This window comes from Bemisia tabaci, chromosome 4 (genome assembly GCF_918797505.1).
Source record: "Bemisia tabaci chromosome 4, PGI_BMITA_v3".
In the NCBI taxonomy this organism is placed as follows: domain Eukaryota; kingdom Metazoa; phylum Arthropoda; class Insecta; order Hemiptera; family Aleyrodidae; genus Bemisia; species Bemisia tabaci.
In genome coordinates this window covers 9,927,116-9,950,664 of record NC_092796.1, presented here as the reverse complement: position 1 = coordinate 9,950,664, position 23,549 = coordinate 9,927,116, and the positions used below count along the sequence as shown (strand labels likewise).

At 41.0% G+C, this 23,549-nt stretch overlaps 1 protein-coding gene across 1 annotated transcript in view; it reads left to right on the top strand.

The window, feature by feature from the left end:
* Nucleotides 1-23,549, top strand: part of LOC109043344 (uncharacterized) — a 173,989-nt gene that overhangs the window by 100,470 nt on the left and 49,970 nt on the right. The window contains exons 2-5 of the mRNA XM_072299280.1: nucleotides 4,820-4,958; nucleotides 8,644-8,799; nucleotides 21,189-21,518; nucleotides 22,118-22,287. Of these exons, the coding sequence (XP_072155381.1) occupies nucleotides 4,820-4,958; nucleotides 8,644-8,799; nucleotides 21,189-21,518; nucleotides 22,118-22,287 (795 nt within the window). The remainder of the gene's footprint in view (nucleotides 1-4,819; nucleotides 4,959-8,643; nucleotides 8,800-21,188; nucleotides 21,519-22,117; nucleotides 22,288-23,549) is intronic.

Sequence of the window (23,549 nt, the reverse complement as noted above, 5' to 3'; positions counted from 1 at the left end):
TTCCAGCCGCGATCGGAATCCAAAAAATCCTCATGGCACCTTCAATCCATCACTTTTTCACTTCTGAACTACGCGCAAAGTGTAATCCGTCGAGGTAAAATGTAAACTACTACCCTAAGGAAAAACGTCTTACGGACATTAGTATGTTGCCAAATTATCCACGATAAATTATTTATTTTCAAGGCAAGTTATCCATATCTCCCCTTGAAACTTTCAAAAACGCCAGATTGAACTCCCTCCATCATTCTGAGAAATATCCAGAGAACAAGCCTCAAAAGCTTTCCGAAAACTTTGCGTTTTATCGTAGGCAATTTGGCAAGATTCGAAAGCTTATACTGTGTTTTTCCTCGACAAGGTAGCGCGGATCAATGACTCACTGGTTTCTGGAAACCCGGCGCTGTGGTCAACGCTCGATAAAGCACGGATCGTTGGGGATAAACTTGATCATCATTTTGGCTCATGTCAGCGAGTGTCATCGACGAATGAGGTGCGCGGATGTCAAGTGTGATGCCGTCCCGATCGATCTCAACGTGGAACAGGTGGATTCTGATGACGGTTCGGCAATCGGAGATGGGCCGCTACTCGACCAACGAAGTGCTAAAATCCGCCGGGATTACTTCGCGCGCCATCTATCGCTTTACGACGCGGAGTCATTCGATATTTCACATACGAGCACAAATATTTGCGGCTCCGAGATTGCCTTGTGCAAACTGGATTATGGCGAGTACAGTGTGTTCCGGAAGTTTCGTCGGATATTATCCTCTATGGGGTTGATTAAATCAACGAGTTTGAAACTCTATTAGTCACGGCAAGTTAATTTCACAGAGTGCAGAGAGTATGATTAGTGATTTTGATTGTATTTTCCAGGAAAAAGATCGAAACCCTGTCGAAAAAGGCACATGCATCAAATGGAGATAGATTAAAGTGATCCAAGGAATTGAATTTTCAATCCCCAAGAACCTAATTTTGGTTGATTTACTAGCAACATAGTCTCCCCGGTAGAAGATGTGGCTTGAGCGTTGTTTTTATCACGAAACATAGTTTTATTTTTCTCCGTTTCGTCCTCATTTTTCTCTAAAAATTCGACACAAGAACGTCGAGCAGTGTTCTCTGAGAGAATAAAACAGGAGTGAAAATGATCGATCACCGCAATCGAGAACTGGGGACTGAATACTGAAATTAATAGACGAAACCATAGACAAAGAAGACACAGGGAGTATGGTGCGATCCTATACTGGTTGAATTTGGTGCTTCTCATAGACTAAGGGGAAAGGATGGACTGACTTTAGGGTCTCTTAATGGGCTGCCGTTAGTGAGTCTATTACTTGACTACTGCATTTACCCTCTATCTCTTATCGTGGTGTAATTGTCTATAGCTTTGTTTATCAATTTCAATAATCAGTCTGCAGGACTTCATTTTGCAATAAGAAAACGACTATTTTCAGCTCATACACAAAAGAACCGATCTTCAGAGGGAGTTGAACTTTCTGAAACGAACCAGAAGTAGTGGTTCCTTATTACGCACTGGAAAAAAAACACATCGGATCTAGAGTCCAGACTCTTAAAAACATCGACAAGAAAAAATACTCTTGATTGAATCAGATTTAAGCTTAAATCAAGAATCAAGCCTCTTAATTTGAGCGGATTTCCCTTTGATTTAAGCTTAAATCTGATTGAATCAAGAGTCCTTTTTCTTGTCAATGTTTTCAAGAGTTTGGACTCTAGATCCAATGTGTTTTTTTTTTTCCAGTGCAAAGTTTATTCTTTAGGTTCCCCCTTGATTTATCTCGGATCACTTCCCAACTCGCAGAGCACCCTGTTCGGAACGGCAGCTCGGCGGGTTTACAAGCGACTTGCTTCCCGGTTTTTCGAGGCTCGCGCCGTCCGTCGTCGTGGGGTCACGTCACGTCACGCGCCACGTTCGCGACGGGCACTCGTAAAACTGAATGAAGCAGCGCGGTGGCCGCGAATCGAGATAAATGGTGATAACGAATTTGCATAAGCCGATTTGCCCGGCCGCGCGGCTCATCAGCGTCCGAGCCCCGTCCCGCTCTCCCGCGCTGAGTCAAAACGACGTAGGAGCATTCGGATGTTGCCAAATTTCCTCTTACTAAAAAGAAAATATTTATGAAAATAGTTTTTTAATGGCACAAAACGTCGGACGGTGTTCTCCGAGAAAATGAAACATGAGTGAAAATGATCAAACACCGCAATCGAGAACTGCAGGCTGATTGTTGCAATTGATAGACAAAGCTATAGACAAAGAGGATGTAGGGAGGGATTGAAAATATTATGAAAATATTTTTTCGGAAGAAAGTTGTGAATATTTTCCAGTAAGTTGGAATTTTTTAGCCAACGTGCGTTGAAAATCAGCATAAAGCTGAAAATCTCAGTACAGAAGGAAAAAGCTCATTTGAGCACGATTTTCCCTCAAAGAGTACGCTGTTTGGTGCAACACTAGTAACGACCATTCAGGAAGGCAACTGCAGACGCGTTTCGGGTCTAATTGGACCCATCCTCAGCGTGCACTTGTGTCGTAGTGCTGCACCAAACAGCGTATCTCTTTGAGGAAAAGTTGTGCTCATATGAGTTTTTTCCCTCTGTATTGAGATTTTCAGCTTTATGCTGATTTTTAACGCACGTTGGCTAGAAAATTCCAACTTACTGTCTTCAGACTCGTGCGTCTACCGCAATCAGTTGGACGTATTTGTATCAAACTGAACTATGTGCATTAAGACATGAGCCCTCAGACCCATAAAAATACACGCATAACAAGGCTCACGTCATAATGCATATAGTTCCGTTTGATAGAAATTCGTTCAGTTTGTAATTATTTTTCCTTGAAATTTTCAAAATTTGTAGATTGAATTACAAACAAAATGCTCTGAAAATCGGACGAGAAATATTCACGAATTTCACTGTAAATTGACGATTGATCGAAGGAAATTTGGCAACGCCTGGTGGCTCATACGGCGCTCTTACTTAGCACGGTAGTCCTGCCGTTAAGGCCGATGCCGATGGAAGCCCACCGCGACCGCGCTGAAGAGGTGCCGCTGAAAAACTGCGCCCTGATCTCCTTTCCGTCAACTGTCGAGAACTTATTTCGCCTGTCGGGCCCTCTTCTGCAGCGCCGTGCCGCCTCTTAATTGAATGCGTTTATCGAGACTAGCGAATTCTATCGCTTCATAAGCTGACTTTCATATATCTTCGTTTCCTAGACGAGGGAACGTAACTACGTCTCAAAATTGCAAAATCTCTACATAAAATTGTGCGTAAAAAAGCGTATCTCTTTAAGAGAAAATTGTCCCCATATGAGCTTTTTCCCTCTGTATTGAGATTTTCAGCTTTATGCTGATTTTTAACGCACGTTAGCTAAAAAATTCCAACGTACTGTCTTATGACCCGTGCGTCTACCGCAATCAGTTTGTGTTGAATAAAATTGTATCTATTTATTCTGATTGTTTTAGGTTTCTTACAATTGCCCTGGAAAAAAAACACATTGGATCTAGAGTCCAGACTCTTGAAAACATTGACAAGAAAAAATACTCTTGATTCAATCGGATTTTTGCTTGAATCAAAGCAAAATCCGCTTAAATTAAGAGGTTTGGTTCTTGATTTAAGCTAGATTCTGTTTGAATCAAGAGTACTTTTTCTTGTCGATGTTTTTAAGAATCTGGACTCTGCATCCAATGTGTTTTTTTTCCAGTGGGGCATTTTCTTCTTTGGCACTTTCATTCGATTACACGCTAAATTAGATACAATTTTGGACACATTTGGAAAACAGGACGGATCTCCTTGGAAATTGGACATAACGACAGAGCTGATTGTAGTTCCAAAATACCTTCAATTACTCCTGTAAAACGTAACTTTAAAGTGCCAACATGCAACTCTGATTGACATGCTCTGAATTTCCAGGGGCCCTCGGGGCTGATCTCCTTACTGGAGTATTGATGAGTTAGTTAATTAAAACCCCCCTTGGCCATGTGCCCCTCCCCTCCACAGTCCTGTTTAATCTGGCGCCTAACGCCGGCGTCGCCAACAACGTTCATCGCTGGAGGTGTCAAATTCATGGACAAATCCAACTTTTCTGAAGGGGAAACGTTTGACAGGAGCGTATTTCAGCCGATTCGGCAACACTGGGTATCGAGTGAGGAAACGCTGGTGATTGATGAGCGCTCGCTGGCGCTATGTTGACTTTGCCGCAGCGATTGGTGATGATTTCCGCGGCTCATCGCTGATGGATTTCCACGCTTGGGTTCATGCCGGCCCTGTCTGGTTGCATAACCTCCGAGCCCACGAATCAAGGCACCCGTCAAAGAATCGGACAAGATGGGGGACAGGAAGAATCGTTATTTGTACTTATCTAAAGAGACATCATTCTTTGTTAGTCGAATCTTTGAATTTTTTGCGGCAGGGCAGGCTCACGATTCGTCCGCGGACGAATCGGAGTTGTTTCTAAAGCGGTAGATACACCTGCGAGTTGTAAGCGCATGTTGAAAGTAAAACACCAATAGGAAACCCAGGATTTCGATCGAAAAGCTTCCTCCCCGAAGACGATTAAAGCTTCCTCTCCAAAGACGAATGTTTCATCCCCGCAATAATAAGTTCTTACTAATTTTCTCTCCGGAACTAACTAATTGCTCAAGAGAGAAATATTTTCTCTCTGAAGAGAAATGTTTTCTCGTTATTTGAGATTTCCAAAACCAACGACTTACTTTTTACTTGAATCAATAGATTTTCTGACACCTGTTCTTAAATTTTGCGGCATTTGAATTTTAAGGGCGGGTTTCCAACTGATATGTTTCTTCTCTCTTTTCAGATAAGACATCGATTTGGCTGTTACGATGATATCACGCAAGTGGCCGGTCGGGCGGTTAGGCATTGTAATTGGGTCCGATTTGTCAGGACAACGAGGACGTATAGCGATGATGTCAATGTCGTCGGTACAAAAATTAAAGGTAAGCTGTGAAATCATTGAAACTTGGCCGACTTGTTTTTTCGTTTTCTCTTACGAATCTGATTTATGAGTGAGATACAAGAGTTGCGCACCTAAATATAAGTTTTTTTTCAAGATGTCGCGCAAAAATTTTCCTAAAATAAGAGGATCGCATAAAATATCTACAAACTATTCGATTGACAAACTGGAGTACTGTAATTCCGAAAGGCTGATTTTTCTAATCAGTTCTGAAAAGTAACACGTGTGTAAAGAAAAGTTGAATAATGTGCATGTTTTATACGATAGAATGAAGAACTATGCATTTCAAACTCTCTTTGAAGGCGGATCTCTCGATTCTACTTCGTGGCATTTAATTTTAATTTGCTGTATAACTGACCTTGTTACGGTAACCGCTCATAAACCTATACTGTTTATAATGCTTCATTATGTATTTGATAGTGAAACAAAGGCTATTCATATCAAAAATTCACGTGACCGCTCAAAATGTGTCTTCACATTCAAAATGCATTGACGTGGTTTATGCATCAAAAGCTGCTGTCAAACCTGACCAAAAAAATGTACTTTGTTAAAAACTTAAGCTGCTTCAAAATTTTTTATATTTGAATAAAAAAATAAATAAATAAAAATACGTAACCCTCACTTTTTAGCAAAATTTTCATCCCCAACCGTTACGCTACCCGAAACCTTTGAGTCTTACACCCAAAATTTTTTCCAAGAGGTTTCGCATATTTCGTTCTACCCAATTGTCAAATTTCACGCGTAAAATAAATTACCTCGTACGAAATCAGACGAAAATTGGTGAATTTTACGAGCCCGCCGGCAGCGTTTAGACCGAACACGATCCTCATACCGCGATTTGACAAAATGTGACCGAGCCAGTTTGATGGGTGAGACACCGGCTCGAGGTTGACAAAAAATCATCACTTACGCATCCAGAATTTTTGAGAATTTCGTGCAATCGGGCAAAGCTGCTTTGGCTCCCCGAATTTGATCTATGCGGATAATTTGGGCCATAATTCTCGACGGGTCCTCTGAACTCGCCGCCTCTTGATCGGATGTGTTCGGACACAACAGGCATTCGAGTGTGAGGTGTTTGTCTCAAAGGCCCACCGCATACCGTCGTTGAATTTGAGCTCAGTTTTTTTTTCACGTTGCCAGCTATGGAAAACGCGCTGAGAAAAATGGAGTTCATTAGGGCGGAAAATATCGTATCTTTGATAATATTTCGTAATGCCGAGGAAAAAACTTGTTTTGTTAAACACATAGCGCAAAGGACCGTTTTCATAGTCGGTTTTTGGTCAGCTCCTTTCCACAGAAGGCCTCATGCGATTTATACATATTGAACGTATTTCTGCCTAACGGAACTATATAAATTAAGACATGAGCCCTGAGACCCATAAGAATGAATGCGTAAAAGGGCTTACGTCATAATGCACATAGTTCCGTTCAACAGAAGTACGTCCATTTTTCCTAGGAGACTTTAACGCCGAGTAAAGAAAGTAGTCCGCAGCTAAAAATACGTTTGGCAGAAATACGTTCTGTTGGGATTAAGAGAGGTTCAAAGAGATCCTTGACACATCATCATAAAAAAAGACAAATTCAAAGGAATAACTTTGGGAATGGATCATTCAATAGGATTAAAATTAGAACACACGGAGAAAAAATGTGCAGGTCTTAAAAATTTTAAGGTAGGTTTTTGCCTATCTTAAAGTTTACCAAATCATAAAACATTTTCTTTTGAAGTTTAAATGTTTTGCAATCGCAAGTCATTATTATCCCTCAGAGGGGTCTACTCCAAAAGTACCAGTGTTGAATTTTACTGGAGCTTAGTTAAAGTTTTCATTTTACGATGATATGCCTAGGATCTCCTTTTACCTACCTTAACCACAATCTAAACTATGTGGGGCTTCATGCAGGAAGATACTGTTAAAGAAACAACAATGGATACAGTTCTAAGTGCTTCAAGTAAAACTTTAGTCGTAACTACGGAGCAGTCCTTATCACGAAAAAATTTCAAAACAATTTCAAAATTTCGAAGAAAGCATCAACACTTTCAACAATTTAATCAAATCGCAACCTCGCATGATCGATCATCAAATAGCTGTCTAAGCAACTGTCTCAGTTTCTTGATATTTCCGGTTGCTTTTGGCAACATTCAAAGCCTGTAGACGGCAATCTCATAAAAGTGGCGGCCTGCCTCGCTTCGTCACATCCTCTCTGTTAAATTTTGGACTAATTAATTTATCTCAAAGTTCTTAGATTTTTTCCCCTTCTTTTTCTCGCGGAGTTCATTGTGGAGAATGGTTCCATCTCTCTCTTTTCTCCAAGTTACGCGTTAGCCAGCGAATAAAATGCAAATACAAGATCTGTCTTGTTTCTTTCTTCTCTCTTTTTACCGCGAACGGGAGAGGACAAAAAAGAGGTTGAAGAATCTGCAGAATGTTTGTCGGTCGCCCGGTATTGCACTCATTCCTTTTTTTTGAATTTTCTCTGACTTTTTTTCGCTGAGCGCTACACCGCTTAACAAATTGCAGGGAGGAAATGAACGGAAAATCGCGGTATCGTCTCTGAATTGAGACATTTTGAGCTGACATCTGATGTTCAGTTTTTTTTGCGCAGCAAATCCGTGCGCAGATTGACAGTGCGTGGTTGTCATGCTTGTACGGTTCCCCGTCAACTTTAATTCGCGACTTAAAGGCGGCTTTCTCGAGTGACCTTCGAAGTTCGTTGAACTGTCAAAAGCAATGGGATGTAAGGCTGTATGCCGTGGGAATCTCTCTGACTGTGAACGTTTCCTGTGCCTTTTTTTGTTTTACTTTTTGGATTAGCGGTGAGTTTGTGGCCCCCAAAACTGAGTTTAGATGGGCTAAAACTCTCATGAGTCATGATTTCGATCAATCAAAAGAAACCAAAAAGGATCGCCGATAAATGGCAATTGAGAAGCGTTCGGTGGTCAGCAAGGTTTAAATGTAATTGTAAATTATCAGGACTGAATTAAAGGGGCGCCCACATGTGCCCTGGCCCATGGCGGCAAATGTAGGGGGTGGCAAATTTTGCAATTTTTAGAAATGTAGGTATAAAAGAAATCGAATTTAGGAAAAAAAAATTACAAACGAAAAAAGGCGACAAAATCTCTCATTTCCTGAGAGTATAGTAATTTCTAATTTTGTCGTCTTTCAGTGATACAAGTGACAGCACCTTCAATAAATCGAGGTAAGAGAGAAACCAAACACGCAATTTGACCTGGAACGGCGCGACTTGGAGAGGAATGATGACGAGGGCTTGAGATGAAAAGGAGAAGCCCTCGACGCGGTGATCGGCATGTAACACATATTAGCGCCTACAAGACTGCACGAATACTTCATGCATTGAATCAAACACAGTGCGGTCATTGCGGTCAGCGTGAAACGGATAGCGCCTACAAGAATGCATGAATACTTCACGCATTGCGCCAAACACAGTGCGGTCAGCGTGAAACGCATGGTGCCTACAAGACTGCGTGAATACTCCACGCATTGCGCCACTCAAGTGCGGTCGGACTGAATTGCCACAGCAATGTAATAACATTTATTCTACGGATTTTTCTATCTCTTGAAATTTGCATTCGTGCTTTGTTTTCTAATTGACTTAAAATTTAATTTTACCTTTTGATGTAACTTCGTTTTTCTTTTCTCTTGTGTCATCAGGCGAACCTATCTACGAAGCAGTCAAAACAATAGGAGCAAATTCAGAACTAGTTGTATATTTTTTACCAGAGCGGCCCGAAGAAATTTTTTTCATGCCAGCTGTTAATTATTTAAGGCACACACTGTATCGAAGAACGATGGATACGATTTTAGAAGGTAAGCTTTTATACGCTGCATTTTAAGTGGTTTATGGCATGAACATATGTATAAAGTGCGGTTTCCTAGACATTCAAATACTGGTTGTATCAAGTCAAGGTAATTCTAAAATGTAAAACCCCTAAAGCTCATTTTTCATTTCATAAAAACTCTCCGGGTCATAAGTTCTGTCTCTCTCAAAATCACAAAATATCTCTGAAAATTTCTTCCTTCTCTTTTTCCATCTCTGTTCCTTTATCCCCTAAATTATCCTTTTCTCATCCTCCTCGTCCTATTCCTTCTCTTCCTCCTTCTACTTCTCCACCTCATTTTCATCTTTTACGGTCCTTCTCATTTTCTCCCTCTCGTATTCCTCATCCCTACATTCAAAAAATACAATTTCGCGAGTTTTCAAAAACCAGAGTTTCTACCCCTTAATCATGCGTTCCTCCTCTTTTACGCACTTTGGCGAATCCATCAAATTGCAACACTGTTTTTCTCCATTTAAACCTAAGGAAGTGTATCGATTCTTGGAGGGGCCAAGCGCTCTGACAAGAATCGATTATTTAACATGGGTTTAAATTGAGAGAATTCGGTGTTGCCAAATTGCTCGATCTACCTCAGTTTACGTATCCTTATCCTTCCCATCTCCTGAGCCTTTTCCTTCGACTTCCCTTCCTCCACTGGAAAAAAACCACACATTGGATCTAGAGTCCAGACTCTTAAAAACATCGACAAGAAAAAGTACTCTTGATTCAATCAGAATCTAGCTTAAATCAAGAACCAAGCCTCTTAATTTAAGCGGATTTCGTTTCGATTCAAGCAAAAATCCGATTGAATCAAGTGTATTTTTTCTTGTCAATGTTTTCAAGAGTCTGGACTCTAGATCCAATGTGTTTTTTTCCCCCAGTGTCTCCTTCTATTTTACATTCTCCCACTTCATCTACATCTCCTTATCCTTCCCCTCCTTCATCCTCCTCATTATCTCCACGCCAAAAAAAAAAAAAAAAAAAAAAAAAAAAAAAAAAAAAAAAAAAATCATTGCCCTACCCTTAGTTCTCGCGACTGATTTTCCTCGAGCAACATCCAAGGTGAAATTTTCTTTTCCCCTCTCTCTGGACGTGAACGTGGGTGCGGACGATGGATGCTACGGGGGTTGGGGGGGGGGGGGTGTCGTGATGCATGATCGATGATGAGGTGGCCGCGGCGCGATCGGAGTCGGGGCCGCGGCGGCCGCGTGGGGCCGACAATGAAGTGCACCGGCTCGAGATTGGTCACGGGCTGCAAGGCGGCAGCACGCTACGCACGAGCCGCGGGCTCTCCGATCCCCACCCCCTCCCCCTCCGCCCCCCCGGCCCACCGGCCCCTCCACCCATTCAAGGGGTAAAGAAGTAGCCGCTGGTCACCCGTTGCCAACGCCGAGAAGAAAATCCATCGGATTGTTTCGTCGAGCGCATCGAAGACGGCACCTATGTTTAAAATTCGAATGAGAACCAGAGTCCATATTGGGAGAGTCCGTAATTTTGAGGTTAGGTAATGGAGCTTTTAGGGTCCAGAAGGGCAGTCAACCTAAGAACAATTCATTTTATCCAAAGTGATTTATTTTTACGGTTAATTCGTAAAACCCTCTCGTTTGTAGATCACGCACTAGACTTAGTTTTTGCATGAACTAACTCGTTTTTGCGATAGGACGATCATTTATGAAAATTCTTGGCCATCTTGGTTCGATGTTGGAATTTGGAGATTAGCAATGGCATGTTTTGCGTTAAAAGATTGGCTGCCCTTTTGGGCTCTATGAGTTCCTTATTTTGACATGACCGTACTCTCCCCAAAAAATTTACACCACTATAAACGGACCAAGCTCAAAAGGGGATGTGTGTGAGGGAGGGTGTGTGTGCGGGTTAGTTTTGAATGAACCAGTTTTAATTTGCCAGGCGAAGTCTATCTCCATACGTAGATAGTACTTTTGCATAAATGTGTCCAGATTTGTTGATTGTTAGGTTTTTCAAAGTGTTCAACGTGTCCTGCGTGAGATTTTAATGAGGAAGTGTGTTCTCAGTAAATAACTAACTATTTATTTAACATATACATTTGTATTACGTTTCATACGAGATGATTTGCGTAATTATATACGGTCATCGCTGAAACGTGTTGATAAAACTTTCGATTTTAGCCGAGGACTGGCAGCGTTGAGCTAGGTCCGGGCCTAGGCGGCTTGTCCACCAGAAGCTACTGGAGCTTTAATTGCATTCCTCCATAGACCTATCTTCTGGTTTTGTTATCGATATGATCCATCTCAATCCTCCGCAGGCTGTGTAAAAAGAGTCTCGCATCTATCTCTCTCTCTCTCTCTCTTTTTCTCTCTCTTTCTCCTCCTGGAGTCCTCCCGCTCCTATTTTTATCGACGGTCGTATGCGATTCTTGGCCCTTTTCAGCTCGCCCTTGAATGAGTCTGTGCATGCAGTTCTATTTTACCATCTGATTTGTGATGATGTTAGGGAAAAGATAACCTGAGATAAAAATTTAAGGAGGAAAGAAGAAAAGCTTCCAGCCCTTATTCTGACCTCACAATATTTTTCGAAATAATGAACGAGAAACAGAATTATTGTGCAATTTGATCTCCCTGAAATAAGCGCCAATCTCAATCGAGTTCCGAAAGAGAAGGCTATGCTGAAGAAGACGCTATTTTATGGGAGAGTCTACCTACACATGCAAATTACCCTCTCAAACACAGGAAATTCAGTATGATTCAAAAGGGAATGATTCATGAAGGAGGTCCCATGTCTTCCGCAGAGAGTATGCAAGGAAAATTAAGATGAAGAACTGCACTGGAAAACAAGTGTCATTGATCCTAAGTTCAGACTCGTAAAAAAATCGATAAGAAAAAAATCTTGCTTTAAACGGATTTTTGCTTGAATCAGAGAAAATCCGCTCAAATTAAGAGGTTTGGCTCTCGATTCACGTATTATCCGATTGAGCCATGAGTATTTTTACTTGTCTAATATTTTAGAGCCCTGAATCCTTGAGACTTTTTTAATAGTGCAGTTCCTCATCTAGTTTCCTGGAATACACTCTGCGGAAGACATGGAGCCTTACAAAAATCGACGAGAGAAAACACTCTTGATTCAATCGGATTTTTGCTTGATTCAGGAGAAAATCCGCTTAAATTAAGACGTTTGGCTCTCGATTCACGTAAACATCCGATTGAACCATGAGTATTTTTACTTGTCCGATATTTTAAAGCCCTGAATCATTGAGACTTTTTTCCAGTGCAGTTCTTCATTTGACCCGACGACGACGACGACGTGGAAGACGTGGAGCCTCCTGCTCGAGTTTATCCTAAACCGATGAGAAAAAATACTCTTGATTCAATCGGATTTTTGCTCGAGTCAGAAGAAAATCCGCTCAAATTAAGAGGCTTGGCTCTCGATTCACGTAAAAATCCGATTGAACCAAGAGTATTTTTACTTGTCCAATAATTTTAGAGCCCTGAATCCCTGAGACTTTTTTAATAGTGCAGTTCCTCATCTAGTTTTCTAGTTTCCTGGTATACTCTCTGCGGAAAACACGGATTTTTAAAAAAATTGACGAGAGAAAACACTCTTGATTCAATAGGATTTTTGCTTGATTCAGGAGAAAATCCGCTCAAATTAAGAGGCGTGGCTCTCGATGTACGTAAACATGCAATAGAACCAAGAGTATTTTTTCTTGTCAAATATTTTTGAGCCTAAACCTTGAATCCTAGAGACAATCCCTGAGCAGCCCTTCATCGAGTTTCCTGGAATACTCTCTGCGGAAGACGCGGAGCCTCCTTGACGAGCCTATCATAAACGGAGCCGCGGTGCATACATATTTCAAATACGTCCTCGATGCAGTTCATTGGTTCTTGAAAAGCACCGCGGCGGCCCGGAGGCGAAAGCTCCGATTCCGAGCGCCGGCATGTCAATGTCCACTTGACTGGGATGGCCCACTCGCCCAGGTCCACCCAACCTTCCTAGATCCGCCGCACGTCTTAATCACAGCGCCGTTTCAATCACCGTTTCCCGGTCCTACTTGCACGTCAAGCAGCCGTAATTACCCCAAGCCCGCCGCTCGATCAATCATCCGCCGTCTTTGTTTCGAATTTAAATATTTAAATAATATTTTAAGAGCCCCGAGTCGGGCGCTCTTCTACCGTCCTAAGGAAAAACGACGTATCAACATTCGAAAGTTGCCAAATTTCCTCCAGTAAAATGTTTATTTTTTTTAGAGAAGTCATCAATATTTGGACCGAGTTTAACAGAAAGGAACCAAGCCAAATCTGATACTGCCAAATTTAACTGGGCAATTTAATTTTTTACGAGCGATCGTTTGTGCGGATTCCTTTGAAATTTTTAAGGAATTTGCTTCAAATTATGGAGAATTTTCACTGAAATTTGCACGAAAATCCGCACAACCGTTTCCATGAAAAAAATTAACTTGCCCGATTAAATTTGGCAATAGCTAATGTGGCTTGGTTCTTTTCTGTTTAACGCGGTCCATTTCTCCTTGAAATTTTTACACAATTTCGATCAAGTTACGAACGAAATGGAGAATTTGCACACACACATTTAATCACTTCATCTGAGAGTGCCTAATGAGCTAAGTTTGCAGTATTTTTCATAATTTTTTTCTGATTTGTAAAATTGGAGAAAAATAGATTTAAAAATGAGAAAAAACGCCTTATGACAGCATCTGGCGGCATTTTCCATTTAATCACATGTATTTTAGCAGATGAGGTTATTTTGACATATTTTCTCCGATAAATGTTCAATTTAGAGCTACGGATATCCTCGTACTCAGTTTTCCTGGTAGTTTCATTTTAAAGATGAAAGTAACAAAATTTCCGACACCTACAAATTTTCTATTATCTGAAAAATCGAAAGAAAAATGTTCATAAATATTCTCATAAATTCGTGATTTATCAAAGTATATTTGGCAACGCTTAAAGGCTCATACGGCGTATTTCCTCAGCACGGCAGTGTTGGTGATTCTTCGGAGATCGCCGCGACATCTGGCGGGAATGCGCGCAGAGGTGGACTGGGGCCACCAAACCGATCGGAGAATCCATTAACGCCGTCGTTTATGAATTGATTGAGCAATCGATTAGTTGAGCGCTATTAATAATTAATGAGAAGCACTCCGTTGAGCCATCCATCGATGCAGGCTCGTTCGATATGATGGGCAGAGGAATGGGCCTCCGCGATTTGATTCACTGATTGTCTTAGGGGTTGCAATATGTGGGATTCGACTATGTGTATGCTTCAAAAGTTAGAAAAAGAACCAGATTTGAAGGTTGAAATTGTTTCTAGTTCTGTTCCTGACTCACATTGCATTTTTGGGACCAGCTTAGATCAGGTTCGGTTTGATTCTGACTCATATGGTATTTTGGAACCAGCCCAATTCAGTTTTTAGACTCCAACATCAGTTCTGTTTTTACGTTAATCATTCAAATGTAGAAATTCATATGTCAAATTACGATGGGTCAAGTAGCCAAATATTTGTCGAATAAATAGATTCTGATGAATGAACATTTGAGGTATTAGTTTTTTTTTTTTTTTTTTTTTTTTTTTTTTTTTTTTTTTTTTTTTAAATGGTTTTTACTAATTTTTTTCCTCGCCTCAGCTAAGCAGACTCAAATCAGAGCCCTTTAAACATATTTCAGACAGCGACTCATTAGAAACTAGAAAGAAGGAAGTAGGAGGAAAAGAGTATATATGAAAGGATAGACAAGGAAAAACGAGAGGAAGAGGGAGAAGAAGCAGGAGAAAGAAAAATGAGAAACACAAAATTTATTTTTCTTCCTATTTGCCACATTTTTCATATTTTTCTTTCTCCTCTTCCCTCTCTCCCTCGTCGTCCTTGTATTCCAAAGCAGCAGGACATTTCATTCGAAAAGACTCGTGAACTGAAATCGCATGCGGATGAAGGGTTCAACAGTTAGTTAGACAAGTTAGTTTTGTGAACCGATATAAATTTTCCCCGTACAGTGATCCCGTCATTTTACGACCGGAGACGATGTTCCCCGAAGTATTTACTGGGTATACGAGCATGCCAAAAACTTCCGTGAGTGGGCGAGTCGAAATTGCACCCGGAACCGGGCGATGATGGCAGTTCTGCGCATGCGCAGCCGCACTTTCGCTTTCGAGCCACGAAAGCTCGGCCAGGATGCGGCTATTGTAAGAGGCCATCGTCGGTGCCTCAATGAGCGGTCCTAATAAGCAATAACAATGAGGGATCGCCGAGCGCCGACCAGGGCTACCGAACCGACCCGCACTGGGAGCACAATGACGCCACAGAACAATAAAAGCCGGATAATTACCAGGGCAACAATGAATTTCGGCCATCCTCGCCCGTGTGAACGCTCAGATTTCCAAACCGCCGGCCCCCGGGGGAGGGGGTCAGTTCAAATTCATCGTCCGGGAGATGAGACTGCGCTATGGCCCCATGTGAGGGCCAGGGTTGTGATCACCCCATCGTTGCTCTTACAATTTTCATACTGCTATGCTAAGGAAGATCGCCGTATGAGCCTTCAGACGTAGCCGAGTTTCCTCCGATAATAAACCAAATTTACTGGGAAAATAGTAAATATTATTTTTCAACATTTTCAGACAGTTTTGTACGCAATTTAATCAAAAATATCTGAAATTATATTAGAAAATATCTCAAAATAGAAAGGGCGATATCTAGGTTGATATTGAACATAGAAAGTTGCTGTTTGGGAAGATCTCATTATTTTTAGCTAACCTCCAAGAACAAAGCATCAAAACATGATTCTGCGACCGGCGCAACTGACCTATTCATTCTGAATGTCCCGCTTTAAGAATCTGAGCAATGAAATTGAGTGAGGAAAAAGTAAAACTTTAAGCACCGCTGTATCCGGCAAACCCATGCACATTCGGTTTTTTCCTAGTTCGGTCCATTGTCAATATTTGTCGATTGATTCTCCCTCAAAGGCACCTCTATGTGCCCGTGAAATCGTGAATAAGGAAAATAAGTGAAGAAGCGATTGTTTAAGCAGATCTTATCTGCGTTTCCTCCTGCCTTCTAACTTGAGCGGGCCGGACCTTTTATCAATCAAAGAGACAGTAAAACAAGGACTCGGTGGGCTGTATTGTATTGAAATTTTTTGCGAGGCTTACTAGTTGACAAGCCGGCAAATGCAAAGTGTACCACACCAGAACCAAGTCTCCTGGGTGAATGATATCGGTGTTGCAAATTTTAAAAATAAAAATTCTTTCAGTCGTTGCATAAGATTTTATGCAATTTATCCAAAATCTTCTAACGATATATATCCGTGTAGATTTTCCGAATCATGCTAAATTCTCTACGTTGTTATCGTAGATAATCTGCGGAAAAATAAGCGAATTATAGTGGAGACCTTCACTGCTTCGTGTAGTTTTATTTGGTGATAGAGCTCTGTTTGATGTCTTAAGTATATCAAAAATGTACCACACACATCATCATGAAAAAATCTCTTCCAATCCGAACATTCCGAACATATAATTTTATGATGACGTTAAATCCTCCACAAGAGTACCCGTAATGTTGCATTGTCATAATTCAATATAATGCAAAATGCGTCTAGAGAGAAGGTAGCATCGACATACCATTGATATGTCTTGTTTTCAAAATTATCCGAAAAAAACAGTTGGAATAATGAAAAATTTGGGAGAAAAAAAACTTTCAAGTACGAGTAAGACGTTAGTTAGTACACTTAACAAGTTGGTAAAATATTGCTGGGTCCACTATATTTCGCAGGGAAGGCAAGAAAAAAATATGTCAAAAATTTCAACTGTATCAAAATTTAAGCCCTACAAAACCGAGAGGGGTTTTTTCAGCCCAGGCATATGCATTGGAATACTGAGCTTGGATCACGACGAGACATCTGTTATACAGATCTCTTGTACAAGGTTTGTTTGTGCGAGAAACGAAGGAATGTATATTCCTAGTTGACTTTTATAGATATTTATAAAAGGAGTATTTTCGGATAAAATTTGAATTTAGCTCCATTGACACAATAACATCAACGATATTTTCAGGATAGGTAGTGCACCAGCTGCTGGGACTTGAAAAGGGTTATTACTTACCAGAAACGGACTTCACCTTGTCGTGTGTCCTACCGACATTCGGCGACTACTGTTTATTTTTTTCGGAGTAGGTCCGATGTATCACCAGTTCAGAGGGATAATTGTGTTTGCTCTCGGTGGAATATTGATATTTTTGAAGAACGCGTATGTCGGTACGCAAAATCGGTGGAAACGCAAAATCTCTGACGTGACAGTACAATGGGCCAAGGCAGATATATGGCCCCCTGGCAGCCTCCGAAGGGAGAAAAATTCAAATCAAGGGAAATGAAATAAACTCGTTCGCGTTCCTCTCTGAATACTGAGCATCCGCGCAGCTTACTGAATATTGCATTACTTTGGTTCGTTTAACTTGTGCGAGACTGTCCTTCATTTTGGTGTGCGCAGATCTGCCGTGCCGAGTAAGAACGCCGTATGAGCCATCAGGCGTTGCCAAATTTCCTTTGACAAATCACGAATTCTCACGAAAATTTTTGAATATTCCCCTCTCGATTCTTCGTAGAATTCTCAGAGACTTTAACGCAGGAGTAGAAAAGTAAACCGAGGAAATCATTCACAATTTTCACTTACCAGGAAACATTTTTCACTTCCCTTGGATTCTTAACAGCTGAACAGAAGTAGTTAAGCTTCAGTTAAGAAAGCCATTTGAATCTTTAAGAACTGATCGGTGAATTCTAAATACGGAACGGAAAATTAATACAGAATTCATAAATGAACAATAATAATTGATTGACTTTTGGTTCATTGCCGTGAACACTGTGGGTCAACCTTCAGGGATGAAAAAGTCTCTGTTGGTTCGTATCAATGCTCATAAAGAGTGAATTTTACCACATACTAACTCTTGCCGGCTAGGTCTGTCAGATCGTCATTGCGTCTGATAGCGGTCCAGGTTCAAGTCCCGGTAAAGGTAGCAAATTTTCAAGGAACGGAAAAACGAGACTGCTGAGACAGGTTTCGGGTAGCCTCAATCACTAGAAATATGAAGGCACAGAGAATATGCGTCTACTAACGCTTCAATCCAAAACTCTATTTAATGGTTATGGTATCTTTGAGGAACAGAAACTGAAATTTCGAAAAAAAAAAAAAAAAAAAAAAAAAACCTGGCTCCATTTCACTAAACACTACCAGGATGTAAATCGTCACCTTCCGGCCAAAGTGTCACAAGCGTCATTCGACGTTTCAAAATATCCACCGCCTTTCTTATTTTTCTACAGAGAAATTGTTAAACGAAGCTGTCCGAAAATTTCCCTGAATTTTCTTCACGCTGGCGATAAAATTCAGTGAAATTTTCAAACAGATTCAACCAACTATCCCTCTGTAAAAAAATAAAATGGCGGCGGAAATTTTTAAACGTCGCATGGCGCTTGTGATACTTTGACCGGAAGGCGACGAACTGATCCTCAACGGCCGAGAAACTCGTCCGTGTGCGTGGAAAGGTGATTTATCTCTGGTTTTGTTGCAAAGGACAAAATATCAGTTGTGCCCCAATTGCATGGGCAGCCTCGCGCTTGAGTGACAGAATTAATCAAACAGCGCCATCGTTGCGCGCCATTCAGCATCATCACTCACTGCGAGGGGCAACACGATCGTGGGATGAGTGCGTATGAAAAATGAACATCGTCGTGTTCCTTGCGCATGTATTTCAACTCTCCATTCATTATTCGCTCCTCCTTCCCCACTGTCTTGTGCGACCTCTTCGCGGCTCATTTTCTTCGCTTTTCTATTATACTTCACATGAGAGAAATGCCATGAAACTTTGGACTTTTATTTTTCTAGGAAAACCATTATTTTTTAAAGAAAATTAGTGATTTTATTGACAAATGTTCAATAAATTTTATTGAAGATACCGCCAAATGTATCTACACATTTTAGATAAAGTGTTAAAACATTTGTTTCAAAAATCAATTTGGAAATGCAATATTATTCCGGCCTTTCTCCTCGTTACATAGTACGTAGTTTACTTCTTGCGCATTGTCACTGTTTAAAACCAAAAACACTAAATTCGATCAAATCATGTAACCCAAACGTGCGATTTTCAATATCAGACCGACTTGTTCGGTTGTTCAACATATAATTCAGTCTTTTTTTTAAAAAAAGTTTTTGCCTGTTCATTAGTGGATCGAATACTTAATGCTCAGGTGGAAAATAATTGGTTTAAAATGAGAGAGTTTAAATATTGGAAAGATTAAAAATAATATGCGAGACTGTATGTATATTCAGTTAAGGGTTCCTCACGCCCCCCTCCCTTCCGGGAAAACCTCGTTGCAAACCAGAAAGAAATTGGTAACTCCGGAGACGAGAAATTAAAAAAGTTGTGTTCTGGAGCACGAACGTTGTGAAATTGGATTTTAGACCTTTAAGATAAGCCCATGATGATTTTTCGGTGATTTCAAATTGCAAACGACTGCAATTATTCTTATGCGTTTTTCGTGTGCAATAAATATACCCGCTTTGGCTTTGATAGGTATTCCATTTTACACCCGTGCCTTTCACCGCGTCCAGAACCCAAATAACAAGAGTTGCGCGGAAGTTTATATGCAAATACATCTGCTGAATGAGAGAAATGGATGCGCCCAACCTCCTCTCCAACTCGCTATTTGCTCGGAACTTTGAAATGTTTTATGGATCTTATTCACTTTAAGTGCATCTAATTAGCGTACTGCTCCCGTCACTAACGGTAGCAGAGCCAGGGTTGCCATCCCGTGCGGAGAAATAAACATCCCCGCGGGAAGAACCCGCGCTGAAGATGCACGCACAGGCAACGGTTTCACTTGCCCCGACTTATATATTTTAATGCTGGAAACTTGTTATTCACATGATTAGTATCAGTGCTGTACGCAGCCGGCAGTTGAGAGACCATCGGAGAAAATAAATATTACGCTTCAATATTGCCAACATCAGCTTATAATTATATTCATATTAAGAGCCATCAACGCTGCTTGAAATTGCTTTATGTAAAAGCAACGAGTGGCTAGTCCCGTGGCCCTTGCATAATTACGCTTCATCTACTACTGTTCGCCATTTTTCAGCGGTAATCATCCCGCAAGCCGGCTGGAGAGGGTCACAGCAACTCCCGGCGAAGCCTAAGCTCTTAATTCCCCTACTTCCTTATGGATGTACTTTACTCGCCCTCTGCTGTCTCTCTGCGTTGAAAATTTTGAACTTTTCCGTGACTTTGTCGATTTTGTGAAGTTTCTGAGCACAAAAATAGGTCAGGAGGGAAACTTTTATCGATATCGAATGTTTTTTTAAACGCACGAAATATTATTCGCTCGGCACTCGGCGAATGCCGCGTAGTCTGGAGCCGGCTTAAGGTTCAGTATTTATTTACGAGACAAATGATTTTAAATTACTCGCAAGCAAATTATTTTGACCCAAACTGTTATCTGGTTTGTATCGAAATACCAACTCAAAATCGTTGAACTATGTTTGAATGAGCTTTCGTGTGACACAGGCTTTTGAATGACCGTGATCGATACTTAACGCTGCTGAGTTGAGGATGTATTGAGAAGGATCATTCGATAACGATTTAACATTAATTTAACCCCTTGCGTGCTAATTTTTGAAATTGATAGGCACAGCTATGGACAAAGCAGAATGGAGGGATATAAAGAGATCCTATTGGTGGAAGCAGTATGTTGCAATGGACAATGACTGTAGACAATAAATTAGCTAACGGCAACCCACGAGAGACCCTATAGTTAGTCCATCATTTTCTCCCCTCGTTTATAAGAACCAACCATTTTAACCAGTAGGATCCCTCCACACTCCTTATGTCTTCTTTGTCTATCGCTTTGTCTATCAATTTCAACAATCTGCCCGCTGAAAGAGCAATCCTAGGATTTGCGGTTTTACCGATGATCAATACCCTAAAAGTAGCGAGTATCAGTAGAGATTTTGGAAACATTAGCAATAGAATAACCCCTGTAAAAAATTGTAATACTTTGTAATGAGAGAAGCCCTTTTGCGGTTTATTTTAAGTAAAATTTAGGCCCAAAGAAGCTTTAAAAAACGCTTTAAAGATCGATAATGATTGTGTTTTTTGACAGTCATTTAAAATGATTTGAAAAAACGCAATTGATGAAAAAATCAATAAATGAAGATTTCGTCGGTAATATTTTAAGACTTTCTAAAGTGAATTTAATATTCCTGTGTTCTACTCGAACAAAACTGATGAAAAAGGTTCTTTTGTCCCGTAAAAGTTAACAGTCTTTGTAAGATGTTTTGAAACATGATTTTAAATGTATTCCGAACTGTTTTGGTGTCCAACTCCAATCCATTGAGAACGATAACGTTTTGTTGCAGATTCCCCGCTAGACCTTTCAATGTCACTGCTCTCGCGTTCATTGATGACGTCATCCTCGTCGACGGCCTCGTCGCCTCCGTCGGGGGCGGAGACGGACGAGCGGAAATCGCCCTCGGGAGACTCCTCGACGGCCTCCCTCTCCGGGGACATCCTCCTGGACACGACGATCCTCAGGCCGAACAACAACAACACCACCACCATCAACAACAACAACACCACGCACAAGAACCGCCAGACGCGAGGAGAGCGAACCCTCCTCCCCTGCGAGGTCTGCAGGAAGGCCTTCGATCGCCCTTCGCTTCTCAAGAGGCACATGCGCACGCACACAGGTGAGAGAGTCTATCTTGCGTCTATCTAACACGGGTAAAAATGGATTACTGAACAATTAGATTGTTCAAAATATGTTCGACATGTTTCAAATGTACATTATACAATAGTGGAAAACTAATTTAACCACGAGGGTGGATAAATTATCAATTTTTCATTCTGAAATCTACACTGAAACATATTGGACTCTTTTTTTGACTAAAAAATTGTTAAATCAGCAATATCGTTTTTTTCCGTGAAGATATTTTGGCCTACATTTTGCAGGAACCTCTAGCATTGCAATGTCGCTTGGACTGAGAATCTTCTAATTCAATGTGGGACGGGACGAAATATTTAGGCACAACAAAGCGAGTGCAAAATTAAACGGATTAGATTTTAAAATGTACCTCGATAGCAAATGGCACTATAAAATTTAAAATTGTTGAACTCGAGTTTTTTACTCCTAGTTTTCTTCTATGAGTGTCAAAGACTCAGGGCGAGTCTTAGCTTTTCTCTATAGTATTCCCTAAATTTGTACTTGATTTATTAAATAGGCTTAATAGGACAGTAAGGAAAAATATATCCCAATGCTGAATGCTTGACTTTTTTAATTGTCTTTTAGGTGAAAAGCCACACGTTTGTATGGTCTGCAATAAAGGATTCTCAACTTCTTCATCTTTGAATACGCACAGGCGGATCCACAGCGGAGAAAAACCCCACCAATGCCAAGTTTGCGGCAAAAGGTTTACGGCTAGCTCAAACCTATACTATCATCGAATGACTCACATTAAGGTAAGACGATCTTTCAACTATTTTTCATAAGTGCCGAGGTAGCGTTCTCCAACACTGAAAATGAGATTATGAAACTCAGAATTTGATTACACTCAAGGCTAGCGCTCTTTCTGTGATAGCTCGCGATTGTTGGAATTGATAGACAAGGCCATGGGCAACGAAGACAAAAGGGATATGGAGGGATTCTATTGGTGGAAGCGGGTGGTTGCAATGGGCAAAGGAAGTTGGAAGTAGATTAACTTACTAACGGCAACTTACAAGAGACCCGAGTCAGTCAACTATTTACCCCCTTAGTCTATAAAAACCACCGGTTTCAACCAATAGAATCGCACCTTGTTCCCTATGTCTTCTTTGTTGATAGCTTTGTCTATCAAATTGAAGAATCAGCCTGCTGAAGTTAACTCTGAAGCGTTATTTCTAGCTCCTTCAGTGGGAGTTTACTTACTTACAGGAGGATAATGCGGTAGAGTTATCGGTGTCTAAGCGTCGGTTGGGCCGGCGGAACTGCTGTGTGACGGGCGATCTGGAAGCGGATAGTTCACGGGCAAATTATTCATTTAGAAATTGCAACTTCTCCGTTTGATTTATTCCCCTAGACAAGTTAATTACAGGTGCGAACAACACGGCATGGTGCACGGTGCGGTGCGGCGGTTAGGTCACTTACTGTGGGAGCACGGAAAACATTGTTGTCAGATGTCACGGTATTAGTCCCCATTTTTCGAAACATCAAGTTTCATGTACCAAAAATGTCTTAAATACGCAATGCATGGGTGTGCACGGAAAAAAAGTATGGTAACATTTACTATGAGTCTACTTGATTTTTTACATAGCTACTATACAATACTAATACCATTTAGCTAAAATAACCATAATTACAGTAGCATTAACAAGAATTCTGGTGATTCTTACCATAATATCGTAAATGCTATCATAGATTCTGTTATTTATTACCATACTTGTATCACTGTGTTAGAGTACGGTAAAATCTTGTATATATTTTTCCCTGTGTAAGAGAAGGAGGTACAATTTTAAATATTGTGCACTCAAAAAAAAAACTACGGCCCTGTGACCCGGTTGCTCTGGACACTGGTGATCCCGGCGTTAACGCGCTGTGCGCCAGCTAGTACTGGACCCAGCGGCCGGTGTCCCGTGGACCCCGCGCGGCCTTCATGGCCGTAAGACCGGTTAGGAGCCGAGCGTAAGTTACGGGTTTCAGGATCGGAGCCAACCGCTTCCACGGCCGTTGGCAGTGAGGTGAGATT